The sequence below is a fragment of the Oncorhynchus mykiss genome, chromosome 32, assembly GCF_013265735.2.
Source record: "Oncorhynchus mykiss isolate Arlee chromosome 32, USDA_OmykA_1.1, whole genome shotgun sequence".
Classification (NCBI taxonomy): Eukaryota; Metazoa; Chordata; class Actinopteri; order Salmoniformes; family Salmonidae; genus Oncorhynchus; species Oncorhynchus mykiss.
Window position 1 is genome coordinate 35,384,733 of NC_050572.1, and position 19,117 is coordinate 35,403,849.

General features: G+C 45.4%; 1 protein-coding gene across 2 annotated transcripts in view; it reads right to left on the bottom strand.

Annotated features, from left to right (window-relative positions):
* Positions 1-15,344, bottom strand: part of LOC110489255 (zinc finger MYM-type protein 4) — a 29,578-nt gene extending 14,234 nt beyond the window's left edge. For both annotated transcript variants that reach the window (XM_036971111.1, XM_036971110.1), the window contains exons 1-15: positions 14,630-15,344; positions 12,628-14,305; positions 12,227-12,373; positions 11,957-12,018; positions 11,556-11,708; positions 11,336-11,387; positions 7,175-7,445; positions 6,720-6,909; positions 6,355-6,558; positions 5,929-6,079; positions 5,709-5,824; positions 5,305-5,481; positions 4,974-5,124; positions 4,687-4,859; positions 1,287-1,431 (exon numbers count right to left, since the gene is read on the bottom strand). In XM_036971111.1, coding sequence (XP_036827006.1) covers positions 1,287-1,431; positions 4,687-4,859; positions 4,974-5,124; positions 5,305-5,481; positions 5,709-5,824; positions 5,929-6,079; positions 6,355-6,558; positions 6,720-6,909; positions 7,175-7,445; positions 11,336-11,387; positions 11,556-11,708; positions 11,957-12,018; positions 12,227-12,373; positions 12,628-14,305; positions 14,630-14,662 — 3,703 coding nt within the window. In that variant the 5' untranslated portion in view covers positions 14,663-15,344. The remainder of the gene's footprint in view (positions 1-1,286; positions 1,432-4,686; positions 4,860-4,973; positions 5,125-5,304; positions 5,482-5,708; positions 5,825-5,928; positions 6,080-6,354; positions 6,559-6,719; positions 6,910-7,174; positions 7,446-11,335; positions 11,388-11,555; positions 11,709-11,956; positions 12,019-12,226; positions 12,374-12,627; positions 14,306-14,629) is intronic.
* Between the last annotated feature and the right edge of the window lie 3,773 nt (positions 15,345-19,117).

Here is a 19,117-nt window from a genome sequence, read left to right on the forward strand (position 1 = left end):
AAAAAAATGTGGAAAAGGTCAAGGGGTCTGAATACTTTCCGAATGCACTGTATGTATGTTTTGGGATATTTTAATCATTTTCACTGTCATTTAGGTCATTATTGTGGAGCCACTACAATGTTGTTGATTCATCCTCAGTTCACTCCCATCACAGCCATTGAACTCTGTAGCTGTTTAAAAAAAATCCCCAATGGCCTCATCTCTAAGGAGTTTTATTTCCTGTCCAGCAGCTCAGAAGGACAGCTGCATCTTTGATGTGTCTAGGTGGTTTAATACATCATCAAACAGCATAATTATTAACTCGACCATGCTTAAAGATATATTCAATGTCTGATTTGATATTGTTACCCATATACCAATCACTGCCCTATTTTAAGAGGCAGTCGAAAAAATCCCTGGTCTTTGTAGTTGTGCTTGAAATTCAATAGTTCACTGAGGGACCTTACGTATGTATGGGGGACAGAGGAAGTGGTAGTCACATTCAAAAATCATGTCAACCCCTATTATTTCACACAGAGTGAATCCATATAGCTTATGTGAGTTGTTAAGCCAAATTTTTACTTCTGGCCAAATCTTACTTTACTTCTAATTTTACACTTGCAATAACAAAGGGGGTGAATACTTATACAATGACAATTTTAGTTATTACATTTTTATTAATTTGTAAAATAATCTCATTTTATTATCCACTTTGACATTATGGAGTATTTTGTGTAGATCAATGACAAAAAAAAAAAAAAAGACAATTAGAACTATTTCAACCGCACTTTGTAAAGCAACAAAATGTGAAAAAGATTCAAGGACGTGTAGACATTCTATAGGCAAGGAGTGTACCGAACATTCAGAACACCTTCCTAATGTTGACCTCAGAACAACCTCAATTCCTCAGGGCATGGACTTGTCAAGTTAGCGAAAGTGTTCCACAGGGATTCTGGCCCATGTTGACTCCCAATGCTTCCCACAGTTGTGTCAAGTTGGCTGGATGTCCTTTGGGTGGTGGACCATTCTTGATACACACGGGAAACTGTTGAGTGCGAAAACCCAGCTCTTGACACCTACCATACCCCAATCTTTGGTCTTGCACATTCACCCTCTGAATGGCACACATACACAAGGTCCCAATTGTTGCAATGCTTAAAACATCCTCCTTCAACCCATCTCCTCCCTTTCATCTACACTGGGGGACGCCGAGACTTTGTGTGTACCTCTCTTTTCAAATCACGAGCTGTGAGAGGCAACACAAGGACATGTAGTACCCTATGATGAAACAGTATCCTAAGTCCTACCCTTTTGGCCCTGGGGCTTGCCCTGGGTCTGGAGGCTGCAGAAGTCGAGCAGACACTGGAGGTTGCAGAAGTGCTTCACCTCGCCCAGCATCGGCAGGGTCTCAATCAGCTTCCCCTGGCGCTCGCACGCGTCACACTTGGCCACCTGAGGCAAAAATCAAGATGTAGAAAAGGCAGTTAGAGAGTACCGCAGAGTAAGACTTTCTTAAGATTTAGCCAGGTGGGACATGCACATACCAGTATGTAAATGTTACCTCAAAGTATCAGTAAAGTCAGAGCTGGTAATTTAGGGGGATAGGGGGGGGGGGGGGGATTTGGGATTATTTAAAATAATCTGAAGAGGTTTTAGGGGTTTGATGGCACAAGAGGGGAGCCCAGCCAACAGAGAGTTGCAGTAGTCCAGACGGGAGATGGCCTAGGACCTGCGCTACTCCCTGTGTGAGGTAGGGTCGTACTCTATGGATGTTGTAGAGCATGAACGAGTCACTGCTTTGATGTTTGCAGGTAAAGACACGAGGTGTTTTTCCTCAATAGGCATACTGCTGTGATCCACACTCGTGCTCTGAGTGAATTCTCTTGAGTACCTTCTTGTGAGGACGAGAGTGTGGAGAATGCATAAAACAATACATTTGAGAAGCACTCTCACTCCCCCTACTGTATTACCTCACTCTTCACCTCCCCATTCAGTGAACCTTCTTCCAAGATATACACAAAACAAACGTTTTACTTAATTATCAGCTAGATATATGAATCGTAATAATCAAGCTAACCAGCTAGTCAAACAGGCAAAAATGACCTAAAACTAATTTTATGCAAGGTAGATGTACCTTTTGTGGGTAGCTACCAATTCTAGCCCTATTGACTTACCCATTCACTGAACCATCTCTCAGCCAGGACAACAATGGCAGTAGAAACTAAACAAGAAACACAAAGCAACTGTTTTACTTCATAATTATCTGCTAGCTACATGTGAATCGTAATAATGCACACCAGTAGTGAGAGTACGTGGTGCAGACAGATCCTCTCCATGTCACCTGGCAGGAGCGGTCTGCCAGGTAGGATGCAAACCAAGAGTGTGCAGAGCCTGAGACGCCCAGCCCTGAGAGGGTAGAGAAGATCTGATGGAGCCTGAGACACCCAGCCCTGAGAGGGTGGAGAAGATCTGATAGAGCCTGAGATGCCCAAACCCTGAGAGAGTGGAGAAGATCTGATAGAGCCTGAGATGCCCAAACCCTGAGAGGGTGGAGAGGAGGATCTGATGGTTCATGGTGTTGAAGGCATTGGATAGATCTAGGAGGATGAGAACAGAGGAGCGAGAGAGTCAGCTTTGGCAGTGCAGAGAGCCTCCGTGACACAGGGAAGAGCAGTCTCGGTTGAGTGACTGGTTAGGGTCTGAGATAGTTGGTCAGAGAGAGCACGCTCAAGTGTTTTGGAAAGAAAAGGAGGGATACCGGTCTGCAGTTCTTGACGTCAGAGTCAACGAGCGTTTGCTTTTTGAGGAGGGGAGTGAATCGGGCCATTCTGATGGGACGCAGCCAATGATCAGGAACGAGTTCATAAGGGAAGAGAGCAATGGGAAGTCTCCAGAGATGGTCTGGAGAAGGGTATGTGGTCGAGCAGGCAGGCAGGTCAGGCGGCCGGACCTCAATAGTTGCAGGGCTTATAGGCTGAGTGAATGAAGAGCAGATGTCTTCAGCTTTCGTTTCAAAGATGTTGACAAAGTCGTCCGCAGAGAGGAACGAGGGAGGGGGTGGAGGATTAAGGAGGGAGGAGAAGGAAAATAGTTTCCTATGGGTAAGAGAAAGAAACGTGACATTTAAAGTGACAGAAAGTCGCTTTAGCAGTGGATACAGAGGAAGAGAAGGTAAAGAGGAGGGAGTGAAAGGATGATAAGGCCGTCCACAAGTGTAGTTTTCCTCCATTTTCGCTCAGCTGCCCCGCAGCCCTGTTCTGTAAGATCGCAATGAGTCACTCAGCCATGGAGGCCCGTGCCGGCCGGGAGGAAAGGTGAGGGAGAAGAGAGAAAATCTCCCCCCAGGAGACATTAGCAGCCCTGTGCCACCACCGCAACGAACAGATGCTCTCGGGCTGTGAGGGGAAAGCTGGAGTAGCAGTCTTCTCTGGGGTGTTCCATGTCTCCGTCAGGGACAAAAAGTCAAAGGACTTAAGGGTAGCATAGGCTGAGATGAACTCTGCATTGGTCCAAATGTAACAGTACAAATTTAGACCGTCCCCTCGCCCATACCCGGGCGCGAACTAGGGACCTTCTGCACACATCAACAGTCACCCTCGAAGCATCGTTACCCATCGCGCCACAAAAGCCGCGGCCCTTGCAGAGCAAGGGGAACTACTACTTCAAGGTCTCAGAGCAAGTGACGTCACTGATTGAAACGCTATTTAGCGCCCACGCTAACTAAGCTAGCCGTTTCACATCTGTTACACTCACCCCCCTTTTGACCTTCCTCCTTTTTCCGCAGCAACCAGTAATCCGGGTCAACAGCATCAATGTAACAGTACAAATTTAGACCGTCCCCTCGCCCATACCCGGGCGCGAACTAGGGACCTTCTGCACACATCAACAGTCACCCTCGAAGCATCGTTACCCATCGCTCCACAAAAGCCGCGGCCCTTGCAGAGCAAGGGGAACTACTACTTCAAGGTCTCAGAGCAAGTGACGTCACTGATTGAAACGCTATTTAGCGCCCACGCTAACTAAGCTAGCCGTTTCACATCCGTTACACAAACAAGGCCAGAGACCAGGAATTCCACATAAGTTGTGCGCGTACTGTAAACTAAATTAGAAGGGTTGCATCCAAGGGGTGGGGAGCGTCTGTAAAGCCTACAGCGAGAGGAGCAAATGGGTACAGAAATCACACACACAGATGCCAAAGAGCAAAATGAGATCTGAAAATAACTAGGTAAGATATTTAAGTGAGAGAGTGGTGTGGAGCCTTCCTCTCTTTCCATCCTGGAATAACTCGGCAGAACAAAGAACCGTCTTTGTTTCGGCGGCAGTCTTAAGTTCTGCGACGAGACTGCTGCTGACATGGATGCCGTTTACAGCCGCCGCTGAGAAAACGGGGGAGACCGAAGCACTTACACTAATTGCCCTGCCAACAGCGATTCCAACTGCCACGTTGGATATACCATTTGGAAAGTTCAATTCATTCACTCATGTGGTTTCTTATTCCCCACTTCTTCCTTCCACCTGCACAAATATGAGAGAACAAGTCTCCAAGTTTTCAGACAAGTCTACAAAAGTCTGTAGTGGAGTCATTTCAGATCCATTCAAACTGAAAGAAAAAGGGGATACACACCAACAGAAGACTGCTCCTCAGTATTGAGCCTCATTGAACCCTAGGTGTTTTGTTCAGTTCTTTAGCGTGGTTCCTTCCTATACCTGACAGAAGAGCAGGGTGTAGTGGGACTTGCACTCATCCGAGCAGAACTCCTCCACCTTGCCTCCGTACTGGCCCGTGACGGCCTCCTGCGCGGTAGAGGCGCAGTAGGCACAGGTTCTGCAGTGTTTCCCCCAGCGCTTGGTCAGGTCGTGCTTGTATAGCAGCTTACAGCCTGGATATGGCGGAGAGAAGAGGGCGAGAGACAGGGAAATGTGTCTTTAAACACCAAGGCGCGAACTCCTGGAAGTAGCAGGCCTATTAAAACATGTCTGATCTCCATCCTCACCTTCACTGCAGAAGGTGTAGTCCCTATTGTTGATTCTCTTGACCTCCTTGGCTGGCTTCTCAATCTTGCAGTACTCGCAGCGCGCCATCTCATAGTTGATCTTTCTGTATTCCTCGGAGCAATTTACTGAACAGAGGAATACCATCTTATCCTGTAGGGTTGCAGACATACATTCAATCAACTCTACAGCAGCATTAACAGAGGCTGTCGACATAGTGTGTTTGTGAGAGGGCGAGAGAGTTCCACAAAATGGAGGAAGATGGAAAAGCAAAGAGAAGAGAGAAAGAGAAATGAGGGGGATAGAGAGAGATATTAAATACAGTATAGGTACCTTGAACTGAATGAGCTCGGGCTTGGAGGAGAAGAGGCGGTGGCACTGGAAGCAGGGCAGTCTGGTCCCTTGGGATCCCCTGTCCCTGGTCTGGCCCGGGGCCGCGGGGGGAGCTGTGGTCCCTGTGCCTGGGGTCACGTTCATCTGGCTCTGGGAGTTGCTCTTATTGAACTGATCCTACAGGCCACAGAAATATTATAACACTGTAGTGTCAGTGCAGGACAGCAAACAGTACTTTGTACAGCGTACATGGCTATGTTTTATTAACAAAGCGTAAAATATCAAAAGCAAGCGCTATTAGAGCCTCAATTAAGATCATTGAAGATCATTAAGTTGCCGTCCTTGAAATGTTTCTACTCTAACGTTTCAACTGAGCTAATTCATCAACCCAGAGGAGGTGTTACCTGAAAGGTGACGACACAGTTCATGGTGCAGAAGTTCCGGATGGAGCCGTCCGACATGGCCAGGTGGAAGGAGGGCACCGTCTTCTGACCACAGGTGTTGCACTCTACCTGAGCACCTAGGTCGACACGAAAGGAGGAGAGTGTTATGAATGTATATGCATACGGGTGAGCGAGCGAGAGCACGGTGTACATGTTGCCGAGGTGGTTAGCCTAGCTATACCTGAGGAGCTGACGGTCTGTACTTTGTGGGCTGTAACACAGCCAGTAGAGCAGAACATCTCCAGCTTGCCATCAGAGTCGGCGCTGTCGACCATCTCCACCGGTGCGCGGAAGTTGCGGCACATAGTACACGCCACAGACTTCTTAGCTTTCTGAAAAACCAGACCGACAACGGAGGACGAGAGAGTGAGTGCTTTTGCTAGCATTAACTTACAGGTAGATGGTTTTTATGTACTGGAGAAGATCCAAGGTCCCTCCCTGGGACCTCCACCTCCGAAGAGCTTTGAGAGGAATTGAGAAAACAAGGGTGGTCGGAAGCAAGGATTTGACAAATTGTAACGTTTTTAGAAAACAGCCCTAGTTACAGTCCACAGACCAACGGCTTCTTCTGACTGCGTGACCTGTATCTCAGGGATCAGATTCTTACCTGTTTGAAGGTGGTGACACAGCCGGCGCTGCAGAAGGTCTTATTGACCCCCTGCATGACCAGCACGGTGACCTTGCCATAGCAGTAGTTGTTGCAGCTCTGACAGCTGTTCATGGACAGCTTGTTGGTGGAGCGGAAGCGCGTGAAGCACACCTCGCTGCACAGCCTGTGCATGCTGCCCTGGAAGATCACCTCGTGTTTACTCTGTGTGGGAGAGAACAAACTAAAACCCACTATAAAAAAAGTCTGTCAATCCAAAAATTCTCACTTCCCTGTCAACTCTGACATTACCAGTTTTATATGGCCAATTTTGTTACTCCTAGCAACTACCACACTGACACGCGCAGAGACCATAAGTCCCTTACAATGCAGGCCTTTTTGCACATGCTGCACTTGACGGCCCCAGTCATGGTGGAGAGGGAGGAGGAGAGGGTGGAGACGGCAGAGTTCCTCTTGAAGTTGAAGGAGGAGAGGCAGGTCTGGCTACAGAAGTCCTTCACCGTGCCCATGGTGTCCACAGGAGCTGTGATCACGTCCTTGGGGTTTGCAATCTCCCTGAGGGGGGTGATAAGTTCATAATTGATCTACAAACATATTTTTGTTTACATTCAGGTAGCTCACAGTGCCTTACATTAAAATGCATGTGGAAAAAGGTAGCACAACGGAAGTCAAATGTGAATCATAGAGTAAGGCTTAAGTACAAAAGGTAAATCAAATGATTTTTATTGGTCGTCTCCTTTGGAGTTTGGTCCATTCCTTTATCTTCCTTAAATAATTATCTACATAGCTACTCCATTGGCATGACAACAGCAAGACTCACTTGAGGCAGTAGTGGCAGGGTTTCTTGGCTGGGCATGGGGCAGTCGTCTTGACGACAGACGGTGGACTATAGGAGGTGAGGCAGGACGTGGAGCAGAAGAGGTCCGAGGAGCCCTTCCTCTGGTAGGCTGTTTGGCCCTTCAGTAACACCTTGTTACAGGCCGAGCAGGCCACCCGCATAGCCATGGGCATCAGCGGAGGGATGGAGGAGGCGGCCGGGGTCAAGGGAGGCATTACAGTCTTGGAGAGGGAGGTCACTGGTATGGATGTGGCTGTGAATAATAGAGAGGATGGGTGGAGATTGAGGGAAGAGAGAAATATATTTTGCTCCTTGAGAGCTTGCGGTAGACTATAACGATCCACTCACAGCCCAGGGATGTTTCTGCCATGAAAATATATATTTTTCAGGTTGGGATGTCAATCACATTTTTGGGATGTTAAAAAAAAACTATTTCCGGCCTCTCGAGTGGCGCAGCGGTCTAGCGGCTAGAGGCGTCACTACAAATCCGCGTTTGGTCCCGGGCTGTGTCGCAGGCGGCCGCGACCAGGAGACCCATGAGGCAGCGCACAATTGGCCCAACGTCGTCCATGTTAGGGGAGGGTTTGGCCAGCCGGGAAGTCCTTGTCCCATTGCGATCTAGCGACTCCATGGCGGGGTCATGTTTCGGAGGGCGCATGGCTCTCAACCTTCGTTGCAGCGATGCGACAAAACGAACTACCAATGTGATATTACGAAATTGGGGAGAAAAAGTAGACTTACATTTTTTTTAACGCTTTCCGTGTAAACTTTAACACCTGAAACCAGATATAAAATATGTAGAAAAGATAACGTACCACCAGTGTCTTCAGAAAGCATTCAGAGCATTCAAAAAATCCTCAGCAACTTACACACAATACCCCATAATGACAAAGTGAAAACAGGTTTTTTGAAATTGCAAATTTATTAACAATACTAAACAGAAAATCCTTTATTTACATAAGTATTCAGACCCCCATCCTGTTTCCATTGATCATCCTGGAGATGTTTCTACAACGTGATTGGAGTCCACCTGTAGTAAATTCAATTGATTGGACATGATTTGGAAAGGCCCACCTATCTATATAAGACCCACAGTTGACAGTGCATGGTAGAGCAAAAAGGCACCGATCTGAGGAAGGGTACCAAAAAACATCTGCCGCATTGAAGGTCCCCAAGAACACAGTGCCCTCCATCATTCTTAAATGGAAGTACCAAGACACTTCCTAGAGCTGGCCGCCCGGCCAAACTGAGCAATCGGGGGAGAAGGGCCTTGGTCAGAGAGGTAACCAAGAACCCGATGCTCACTCTGACAGCGCTCCTCTGTGGAGATGGGCAAATCTGCCAGACGGACAATCATCTCTGCAGCACTCCACCAATCAGGCCTTTATGGTAGAGTGGCCAGACGGAAACCACTCAGTAAAAATGCACATGGCAGCCTGCTTGGAGTTTGCCAAAAGGCACCTCAAGGACTCTGACCACGAAAAAAACAAGTTTCTCTGATCTGATGAAACTAAGATTGAACTATTTGGCCTGTACAGTCGTGGCCAAAAGTTTTGAGAATGACACAAATATACATTTTCAAAGTTTGTTGCTTCAGTGTCTTTAGATATTTTTTCAGAAGTTACTATGGAATACTGAAGTATAATCACAAGCATTTCATAAGTGTCAAAGGGTTTTGACAATTACATGAAGTTGATGCAGAGTCAATATTTGCAGAGTTGACCCTTCTTTTTCAAGACCTCTGCAATCCGCCCTGACATACTGTCAATTAACTTCTGGGCCACATCCCGACTGATGGCAGCCCATTCTTGCATAATCGTTGCTTGGAGTTTGTCAGAATGTGGGTTTTTGTTTGTTCACCCGTCTCTTGAGGATTGACCACAGTTCTCAATGGGATTAAAGTCTGGGGAGTTTCCTGGCCATGGACCCAAAATATCAATGTTTTGTTCCCTGAGCCACTTAGTTATTGCGTATGCCTTATGGCAAGGTGCTCCGTCATACTGGAAAAGGCATTGTTCGTCACCAAACTGTTCCTGGATGGTTGGGAAAAGTTGCTCTCGGATGTGTTGGTACCATTCTTTATTCATGGCTGTGTTCTTAGGCAAAATTGTGAGTGAGCCAGTGAGACATGAATGGTCTCAGGATGCTTTACTGTTGGCATGACACAGGACTGAAGGTAGCGCTCAACTGGTCTTCTCCGGACAAGCTTTATTCCGGATTCCCCAAACAATCGGAAAGGGGATTCATCAGAGAAAATGACTTTACCCCAGTCCTCAGCAGTCTGTACCTTTTGCAGAATATTAGTCTGTCCCTTATGTTTTTCCTGGAGAGAAGTGGCTTCTTTGCTGCCCTTCTTGACACCAGGCCATCCTCCAAAAGTCTTTGCCTCATTGTGTGTGCAGGTGTCCTCACACCTGCCTGCTGCCATTCCTGAGTAAGCTCTGTACTGGTGGTGCCCTGATCCCGCAGCTGAATCAACTTTAGGAGACGGTCCTGGCGCTTGCTGGACTTTCTTGGGCGCCCTGAAGCCTTCTTCACAACAATTGAACAGCTCTCCTTGAAGTTCTTGATGATCCGGAAATGTTTTTGGGGGATTCAGTTCATTTGATTGGCAAAAGGGACTTTGCAAATAATTCCAATTCATCTGATCACTCTTCATAACATTCTGGAGTATATGCAAATTGCAATCATACAAATTGAGGCAGCAGACTTTGAAAATTAATATTTGTGTCATTCTCAAAACGTTTGACCACGACTGTATACTAAGCTTCACGTCTGGAGGAAACCTGGCACTATGTCTACGGTGAAGCATGGTGGTGGCAGTATCATGCCGTGGGGGTGTTTTTCCAGCGGCAGGGACTTTGAGGCTAGTCAGAATCGAGGCAAAGATGAACGGAGCAAAGTACAAAGAGATCCTTGATGAAAACCTGCTCCAGAGCGCTCAGGACCTCAGATGGGGATGAAGGTTCACCTTCCAATAGGACAACGACCCTAAGCACACAGCCAATACTACGCAGGAGTGGCTTTGGGACAAGTCTCTGAACATCCTTGAATGGCACAGCCAGAGCCCAGACTAGAAACCGATCCAACATCTCTGGCTGGAGAGACCTGAAAATAGCTGTACAGCAATCCGCCCCATCCCTCTTGACAGAGCTTGAGAGGCTCTACAGAGTAGAATGGGAGAAACTCCCCAAATACAGGTGTGCCAAGCTTGAAGCGTCATACCCAAGAAGACCCGAGGCTGTAATTGCTGCCAATGGTGCTTTAAAGTATTGAGTAAAGGGTCTGAAAACTTATGTAAATGTGACATTTTTATTTTTTATAAATTAGAAAAAGTCTAAAAACCTGTTTCTTTTACATTTGGGGGTATTGTGTGTAGATTGATGACGAATATTTTAGAATAAGGCTGTAACGTAACAAAATGTGGAAAAAGGCAAGGGGTCTGAATACTTCAAAGGCACTGTATATTTTTTTAATAACACAATCTTTGAGAACTATCAATTACCAAAACAAAAGCTAGACATCAGTGAGAATTGACAAATCCAAAAACAATTGATTTAGCAGTATTAATTTTGTTAGTATGTTTGAGCAAAAGAACCCGTCATAAGCAAGGCAAAATGCATAGAATAACAGGAAATTAGCTTTAAAACTGCAAACGTTTCTCAGCTCCATGGCAGAATATGAATAATCAAAAGAAACTTGCATTAAAACTGCACAAATGTATCTCAGCTCTATCTAGAACATTTTAGAATTGCAGGAAATTGGCTTAAAAACGGAACACTATCTCTACCCCGCCAAAATAAGGGTTGTTAAAGTTCTGTTCAATTCGAAAATTGTTAAATGTTAAAATTGCCCCCTGATCTAGAAAAAAACCTGCAGCCAAGCTTCGACATTAAGGCAGTTCTTCTCAAACCTGGGGACACATTTTTGTTGTTGCCCTAGCACTACACTGATTCCACTAATCAGGTTTGCTGAGGATTTGATTAGTGGAATCAGGTGTGTGGTGCTAGGGCAACAACCCAAAAAATATGCACCCATTTGGGTCCCCAGGACCACGATAAAGAAACACTGCCTCAGGGCTTTGACCGTTGAGCAACCACTAACGTGTCCTGATGTGTACAAATATCAAAGTGCTCTGCTCACCGATTGGGGTAGGGGCGCCGCCCACAGAGAAGACGTTACTGATTTTCAACTCCTGTAAATAACAAAAAGGTGACATACATTTAACATGCACACAGGATTTGGGATAAAATACACACACAGCTTGAACTATATGCATCGACGTCAATAGACAACGTTCATGTAACTCAGACAACTGAATGGTCCCGTTAGAACAAGGCCAGTGAGTTTAGAGATGTCGTACCTCCGCTGCGTCTGGTTCATCCTTGATGCCCTCTGTGAGGACGACTGGAGCCAGGGCCTGGTCATACTCCTCATCTACTGGCTCATCCTTCACATTCACCATGGAGAGGGTGTCAACGCTGGTGGACACAGGCTCTGCTGTCGGCTGGGCAGACTGCAGAGAACATTCAACAGCAGCATGCAACATTCAGTAAGAATTGTAGATGGAATCATGCAAGTTAATGATGAATGTTTACCCGCCATCCATTACACAGGTATTCTGACAAAGCCTTCACAACACCTCGAAATCTTTAATACACATAAGCAGTGGCCACATTTCTGCCAAGCTTAAGCTTGTGTAGTCACTCGGGAGGAAATTAATTCACTCTATTCTTTCGGTTGTGCTGGAGAGAGGATACTCACATCCACAACTTTGACTGGCTGTCCTGTCACTCCATTCTCCAGCCCTGCAGGACTGTCAGAGCCTGCAGAAAAACAAGCAACCGGACTTTCAGCTTGAGATTTGATTATTTATTTTTTAACAGTAAAACCATTACTGAGAAACAGAAGTGTACTCATTAGCATCTGAATATTGTGAGGGACCACACTAAACATTCAAGTAGTCGGGTCATGTCTGAACATCATGCAGCCAAAGACTGTATATTCCAAAGACTGACTCTTGTGGACTCTCACCTTTACTGTTCTGTGGGAGAAAAGCTTCGCTAGAGGTGGGACTGGGGTGAAATGGTTTGACATCTTCAGAATGGTCCCCCTCCATAGGTGGAGACGAGCCGCCAGCCTCCACAAAGCTGGTCTGCTCAGCAGGTTGCTCGGTGTCCTCTGTCGTGGAGACAATGTTTGAGAGATGGGACAGTGTGAGTAAGGTGACGTGTTTGAGGTCTGAGGACTTGACACTGGGGCATTCCATCACCAATTGAGTGACAAGCATGAGAGCGAAGTGTTTAGGGTGGCATCTCATCCGTAAAAACAAACACAACCTGAAGAAATGAATGAAGCAAACTACGGAAACAATTGATAATCCCGATCCTAAACTTGTATAGCCAACAAAAAGCTGCAGGCAGCAGTCTTATTACCTGTATCCACAATAGAAGGCATGGAATCAGTGTTGTCCACTTGCCCGGTCTTACTGGGCTTCTCTCGTTGCTTCTCTGTCAGTGCATCTGTCCCGGTGTCCATCTTCTCCACTTCATCCCCATGATCCAGGGAGTTGCTGCTAAAAGCGTCCATGTCGCTTCCCTCTTCCACAGCAGTTATCACAGGCATCCCCTCCAAGTTGTGTTCCTCCTGCATCTGTTCCTCCTCCACTTTGATATCATTGACCTCCATCTCATCATCAGCATCCACCACTCCCATGTCCAGAGGTATGTATGTGCTGTCTGTTCCACCATTAGTTTGTGAAGTATTTGTATTGCCTGTTTCTTCCACAGTCTGGGGTGGATCTGAGCCAACGGTTTCTCCGACTGCCTGCGAAGCATCCGCACTGGCTGTTTCTCTTTCCGTCTGTGAAGCATCCACGCTGGCCGTTTCTCTTTCCGTCTGTGAAGCGTCTGCACTGTCTGTTTCTGAAGCATCTACGCTGGCTGTTTTTCTTTCCTTCTGTGAACCATCTGCACTTGCTGTTTCAGTCTGTGAAGCATCCACGCTGGCCGTTGCTGTTTCAGTCTGTGAAGCATCCACGCTGGCCGTTTCTCTTTCCGTCTGTGAAGCATCCACGCTGGCCGTTTCTCTTTCCGTCTGTGAAGCATCCACGCTGGCCGTTTCTCTTTCCGTCTGTGAAGCATCCACGCTGGCCGCTTCTCTTTCCGTCTGTGAAGCATCCACGCTGGCCGTTTCTCCTTCCGCCTGTGAAGCATCCACGCTAGCCGTTTCTCCTTCCGCCTGTGAAGCATCCACGCTAGCCGTTTCTCCTTCCGCCTGTGAAGCATCCACGCTGGCCGTTTCTCCTTCCGCCTGGGAAGGATCCACGCTGGCCGTTTCTCCTTCCGCCTGGGAAGGATCCACGCTGGCCGTTTCTCCTTCCGCCTGTGAAGGATCCACGCTGGCCGTTTCTCCTTCCGCCTGTGAAGCATCCACGCTGGCCGTTTCTCCTTCCGCCTGTGAAGCATCCACACTGGCCGTTTCTCCTTCCGCCTGTGAAGCATCCACACTGGCCGTTTCTCCTTCCGCCTGTGAAGCATCCACACTGGCCGTTTCTCCTTCCGCCTGTGAAGCATCCACACTGGCCGTTTCTCCTTCCGTCTGTGAAGCATCCACACTGGCTGTTTCTCCTTCCGTCTGTGAAGCATCCACACGGTCTGTTTCTCCTTCCGTCTGTGAAGCATCCACACGGTCCGTTTCTCCTTCTGTCTGTGAAGCATCTACACTGCCTGGTTCTCTTTCCGTCTGTGAAGCATCTACACTGCCTGGTTCTCTTTCCGTCTGTGAACCATCTACACTGGCTGTTTCTCTTTCTCTCTGTGAATCCTCTTCACTGGCCATTTCTCCCACAGTCAGCAAGGCATCTGTTATAATTTCTTCCACTGTCTTTGAATTCTCTACATAGGATTCCTTCACAGTTTCTGAATTACCAGCATCCCCTGCCCCGTCTATGGTTGAGGTACTTGCACTGACTGCATTGGTAGCATCATCCCCACTGTTTCCATCTGCCGAGGCTGTTGGTGCGTTGTTGCGTGATGCTCCTGGGCCCACAGAATCCACTGATGCTCCTGCCTGAGATGGCTGCTTCATCTCCTTGTTTGGCTCGCCTGTATGCTGAGTTAAGACAATATTCTATTAATAATGGTCCTATAAGTAGGGCCCTGAGTTTTTCATTACCACGTGACCTGACCAGGACAAAGTCAAGAACACAGTTAACAGACAGATCAAGTGTCATGGCTACTGGGGGTAATGTCAAACTCATGCTTACAATCAAATACCAACGTAGTGAGAACCAAATAGAACCAAGTTTGAGAGTGCAGTGTTTAAGTTTGTTGATTTTCTTGGGCGGGAAATTAAGTGGAGGGTCGATATAACTAACTACTTCGCTTGCAGAAGACATAACTAATTAGCTAACATTAATTCAAAAACGTTAATTACCTCTGACTGGTCCGCTTTCTGTGATTCAGCCATGACTTGCTTCCAACGGCAAAAAACGACTAGCTCTTATTGTCACTCACTCACAATATAGGTCCACCAAAATATACTAAAAACGGATCAGAGGCTTGCTAGCCAACATGCATTAGCTACTTCTGCCGCCTCCTTGTTGTGGGGAAAGCTAGCTAGGTAACGTTAGCCAGCTAGTAGCAACGATATGTTGCCAGCTAAAACGAGTCTTAATTTGAATTACCGAACAAGGTTCTTAGGCTTTGCCATGCATATGACGTTAACTTCGGATATATCAATGCCGGTGAGTTATAACTTTACAGAAGTCAAGTCCTTTGCATTTTCACTCTGCACAGCTCCTCGAAGAAACTAGCGAAACATACATCTGCGTAAACATGGAAGACCTGGCTATGTCATTTCCTGATTCACATCTACATTGCAACACCTCAGTTCCGCCAACAAGAATAATGAAAGCCAATTTATGATTGATCTGGCAATGCGATTCCGGAGGGTGTGGCATAATTGCGAAGCCTCGGGAGGTTTCAATATCAAGCTCCACACCACATCTCTGTGCTCCTCCTAAATGTTGTAACAATGTAAAGGGCTCTGTTCATGCCTGTAAAGCTCCGCGTTGGCATGATTGGTTGATGGTAGGTGGAGACGGGAGGTCATATAAACTTACTTCCTTTTGACAACAGCTTCGCTATGTGAAGCTCAAGAAGTATGAAATACCTGACTTCTGCAGAGGCCATATCACAGTAAATGCTGTATTTATCGGATTATCAATTTATAACCTGTACATGGTCAAGCCAATGTCTGAACGTGACTTTTATTCTGAAAGATTTCAAAATCGGTGACCCAAAAGTACTTAGTTATTCTTGCATGCTTCACAGATGTGCCAAGCGGTCAAGATTAACTACGGTAACTACTTCTGGGTCACGGATTTTTGGAATTATTCAGAATAAAAATCCAATCCTGTATACTTTGCTAATTTTGGCACAATTATCAATATTCTATACTAATTATCATACAAAGAATAATTAAAAAGTATTTCTATAAGATATTGTCATTTTATTTTTTTCAAGCCTAAATGGTCAACAATGTTTTTTTGTGTGTGTACTCCTCTATCATTTAATGCGCCATACAACATTATCTGTACATTGTGTCGCAGTAAAAGGGGAACTCATGAGCACTTGTAGTTTCCAAATCCAAAGTTAACACCCAGATGAGTGTCACTGCTCATTTGGCAGCCCTTATAAAGTGGCACGTAAACTTAAATCCAGTATTTTTTTCATATTGGACATACATAAAACTATTACGATCCTCTGGGTGTAAACTCTGTAGATTTGGAAACTATTGTAGAAGTGCTCCTGAGTAGAATGGACCCACCCTTTTACTGCGACACAATGTACAGATCATCTTTTTATGCTGCAATATGTATGTCCAATATGAAAAAAAGATTGGATTTAAATTGATGGGCCACTCTAGCAACTAAAAGTGGTCCTGAGTAGAATGGACACCTTTTTACTGTGACACAATGTACAGAGGCCAAATTATAATGATTATTATGTAGTTAGAGAGGTGAAGGTACCAGCTGAAGGATTGGAAATTTGACTCTAGTAAACCAAAAGAATGCCATGCAAAATGAATATGCACAGAACTGTTCTGTCTAATTTAGCATGCCATCATACAGGGCAAGCTAGTGATTTGAAATCAGTATTCTATATGGCAGGGTTCCCCAGCTGTCGGCCCGCGAGGCACGTTGGTGATTTGATTTTGCCCTCCAGGTTTTTTGAGCAAAAAACAACACCAGGAAATCAGCTCCAAGTGATTTTTATTTAAGAAATCCATTCCCAAGTATTCCCACGCATACTAGAGACATGACCGTATACAAAGCAAGGTTTGAAATTATTATATTTTAGTCAAACATATGTGTTTGGGCTTCTTGCGGTCAATTTGCAATCTACAAATTATTTGTAATTACGTTCCAGCCCCCAACCATCTGCTCAAGAAAGAATTGGCCAGCGGGCAGAATCTAGTTTTGAACCCTGCTAAATGGGAACATGTTGCTAGAGATGAATGTGACAGAAGAATATAAACAAACTAGATTAATTGTTGTAATGCGCCCTTGCGTGCAGCCTATGAAACGAGTAGGTCATAGGAGAATAACTTGAATCTAGTCAAATTATTAACTTTGGTCGAACCAGGCTGCAAACTGTTCTGCAGCCTTGTGAAGCAGATGTGCATCAAGTTTGGAAAATGCGGACTAGATATCCGGCAAAAAATGAGTTAACCTTGTATCCCCATTTACCTTTTTATGTTTATTTATGTCTCTATACACACACACACACACACACACCATCCTCTGCTCACTCACACATAACATGCATACATTTATATTGACTCTACGCACACCCACTCACATACAAGCTGCTGCTACTCTGTTTATCTTATATCCTGATGCCTAGTCACTTACCCCTACATATCTACCTCCATTATAAATATGGTATTGGAACTGACCCTGTATATAGTATGCTTACTTACTTATCATGTTCTTCATATTTCTTCTTATTTCTTGTTTTTTTTCTTCTAGTTATTGATTATTGCTGTGATTTGAGTTTGCAAGAAAGGCATTTCACTGTACTTGTGCATGTGACATTAAAACTTGTAACTTGAAAAACAACATATAGCAAAACGCACGTGTATGGCGTGACTGCGGCATCCCCAACTAGTGTTGCGTACTGCTCCATTGACAATGAATGACTTCCACCAGAACGTAAAGAGTTTGATACATTTGGTGAACATAAGGCTTAAAGCAATTTATGCTTAATCTGATGGTGTGACGCAATTGCAGAGCCTCCGGAGGCATGTAGAGACCAATTTGAGCTCTGTACTACCCTGCCCATTTTTTTTTTAACAACGTGGAGGGCTCCATATAGCTCTGCATTGACATTATGGGTTGAGGATATGTGGAAGCAGGAGGTCCAGTATAAACACAAACTCACTTCCTTGACAACTTCCTTCTTCTTAGCTAAGCACAATAAATATAAATGCCCTGACTTTTGCATAGGCCCTATGCAGTAAATTATGTACAGCCACTGCTGACATTGGATTGACCATGTACAGCCTTTTAAAGGTTATAAATGGTCAATCCGATAAGAAGTCAGGGATTTCATACTTCTTGAGCTTCACATAGCAAAGCTGTTGTCAAGGAAGTAAGTGTGTTTTTATATGACCTCCCACCCCCTATTTAAAATGTTTTATTGTCCAAACATTATATGGGAATAATAGGCATTTTATCTAAGAAAATGTAGTATATTTCTGAACAAAGTACAGAGTTTGGGAAACCCTGCTATTGGATGATCGAAATAGAGTACCACAGTATGAGTCATAACACCCATAAAACCTAGTGGTCAAACAGGGTTCCAATCGTTTTTCCAATAGGGGATTTTATAAACACTTAAAATAAGGGCTGTGTTTCATGTAAGCTTACCTTGGTGTGAAGTTTTGATAAGCATGTAAATCTCTCTAGGACAAGGTGACTTATCAATATATTCCCCTATATTTAGCCCACCCCCCCCAAAAAACATGAAACGCTAAACAGCTGCTAATCTGCCGAATCGAGACAAAGGTAAACATTTCTGGATTAACTATCTAATGTTAGCTACCGTAATTTCTGGACTATTAAGCGCACCTGAATATAAACCGCACCCACTGAATTAAAAAAATATATATGTATTTTGTACATAAATAAGCCGCACGTGTCTATAAGCCGCAGGTGCCTACCGGTACATTGAAACAAATTAACTTTACACAGCTTTTAAACGAAACACGGCTTGTAAACAAAAATAAATAGGCTGAAACCACTGAAGTCATCTCCTTCGGTGTGGGAGTTGAATAGCTTCAGAGCTGCTGACCCAGACTCGTCCGTACCCTGATGGACAGGCCTTTACGTCTCATAAATCTTAGACACCACGATGGTCCACCTCTAAAATCCTCAAACTTCATTGCGGTGGCGATTGTTTTGGCTTTCAGTCGGATCTGCACAGTTGAAACACCTCGGCCGTCTGCTCTCTGTGTGTTGACCCAGTCTTCAAGCTCATTTTCTAGTTCGGGCCATCTGCTTTTCTTCCCTCTGAAAGCTTTTGTTGTCTTCTTGCACGGAGTCAGTTCCTCACGCTGCTGTTTCCAACGTCTTATCATCGACTCATTAAGGCCAAGCTCCCGTGCAGCAGCTCTATTTCCTTTTCCAACAGCCAGATCGATCGCCTTCAACTTGAAAGCTGCATCATATGCATTTCTCCGTGTCTTTGCCATGATGTGGGTGACAAAATGACTACCGTAATCAGAATGATGGGAAGTTTGAGCGCGCTCCATTTACGTCACATTATGTGACGGTGCTCAGTTTTTTGGCGGCATGAATCTTGCGAAAGCGGGGAAAATCCATAAATTAGCAGCGTCATTGTATAAACCGCGAGGTTC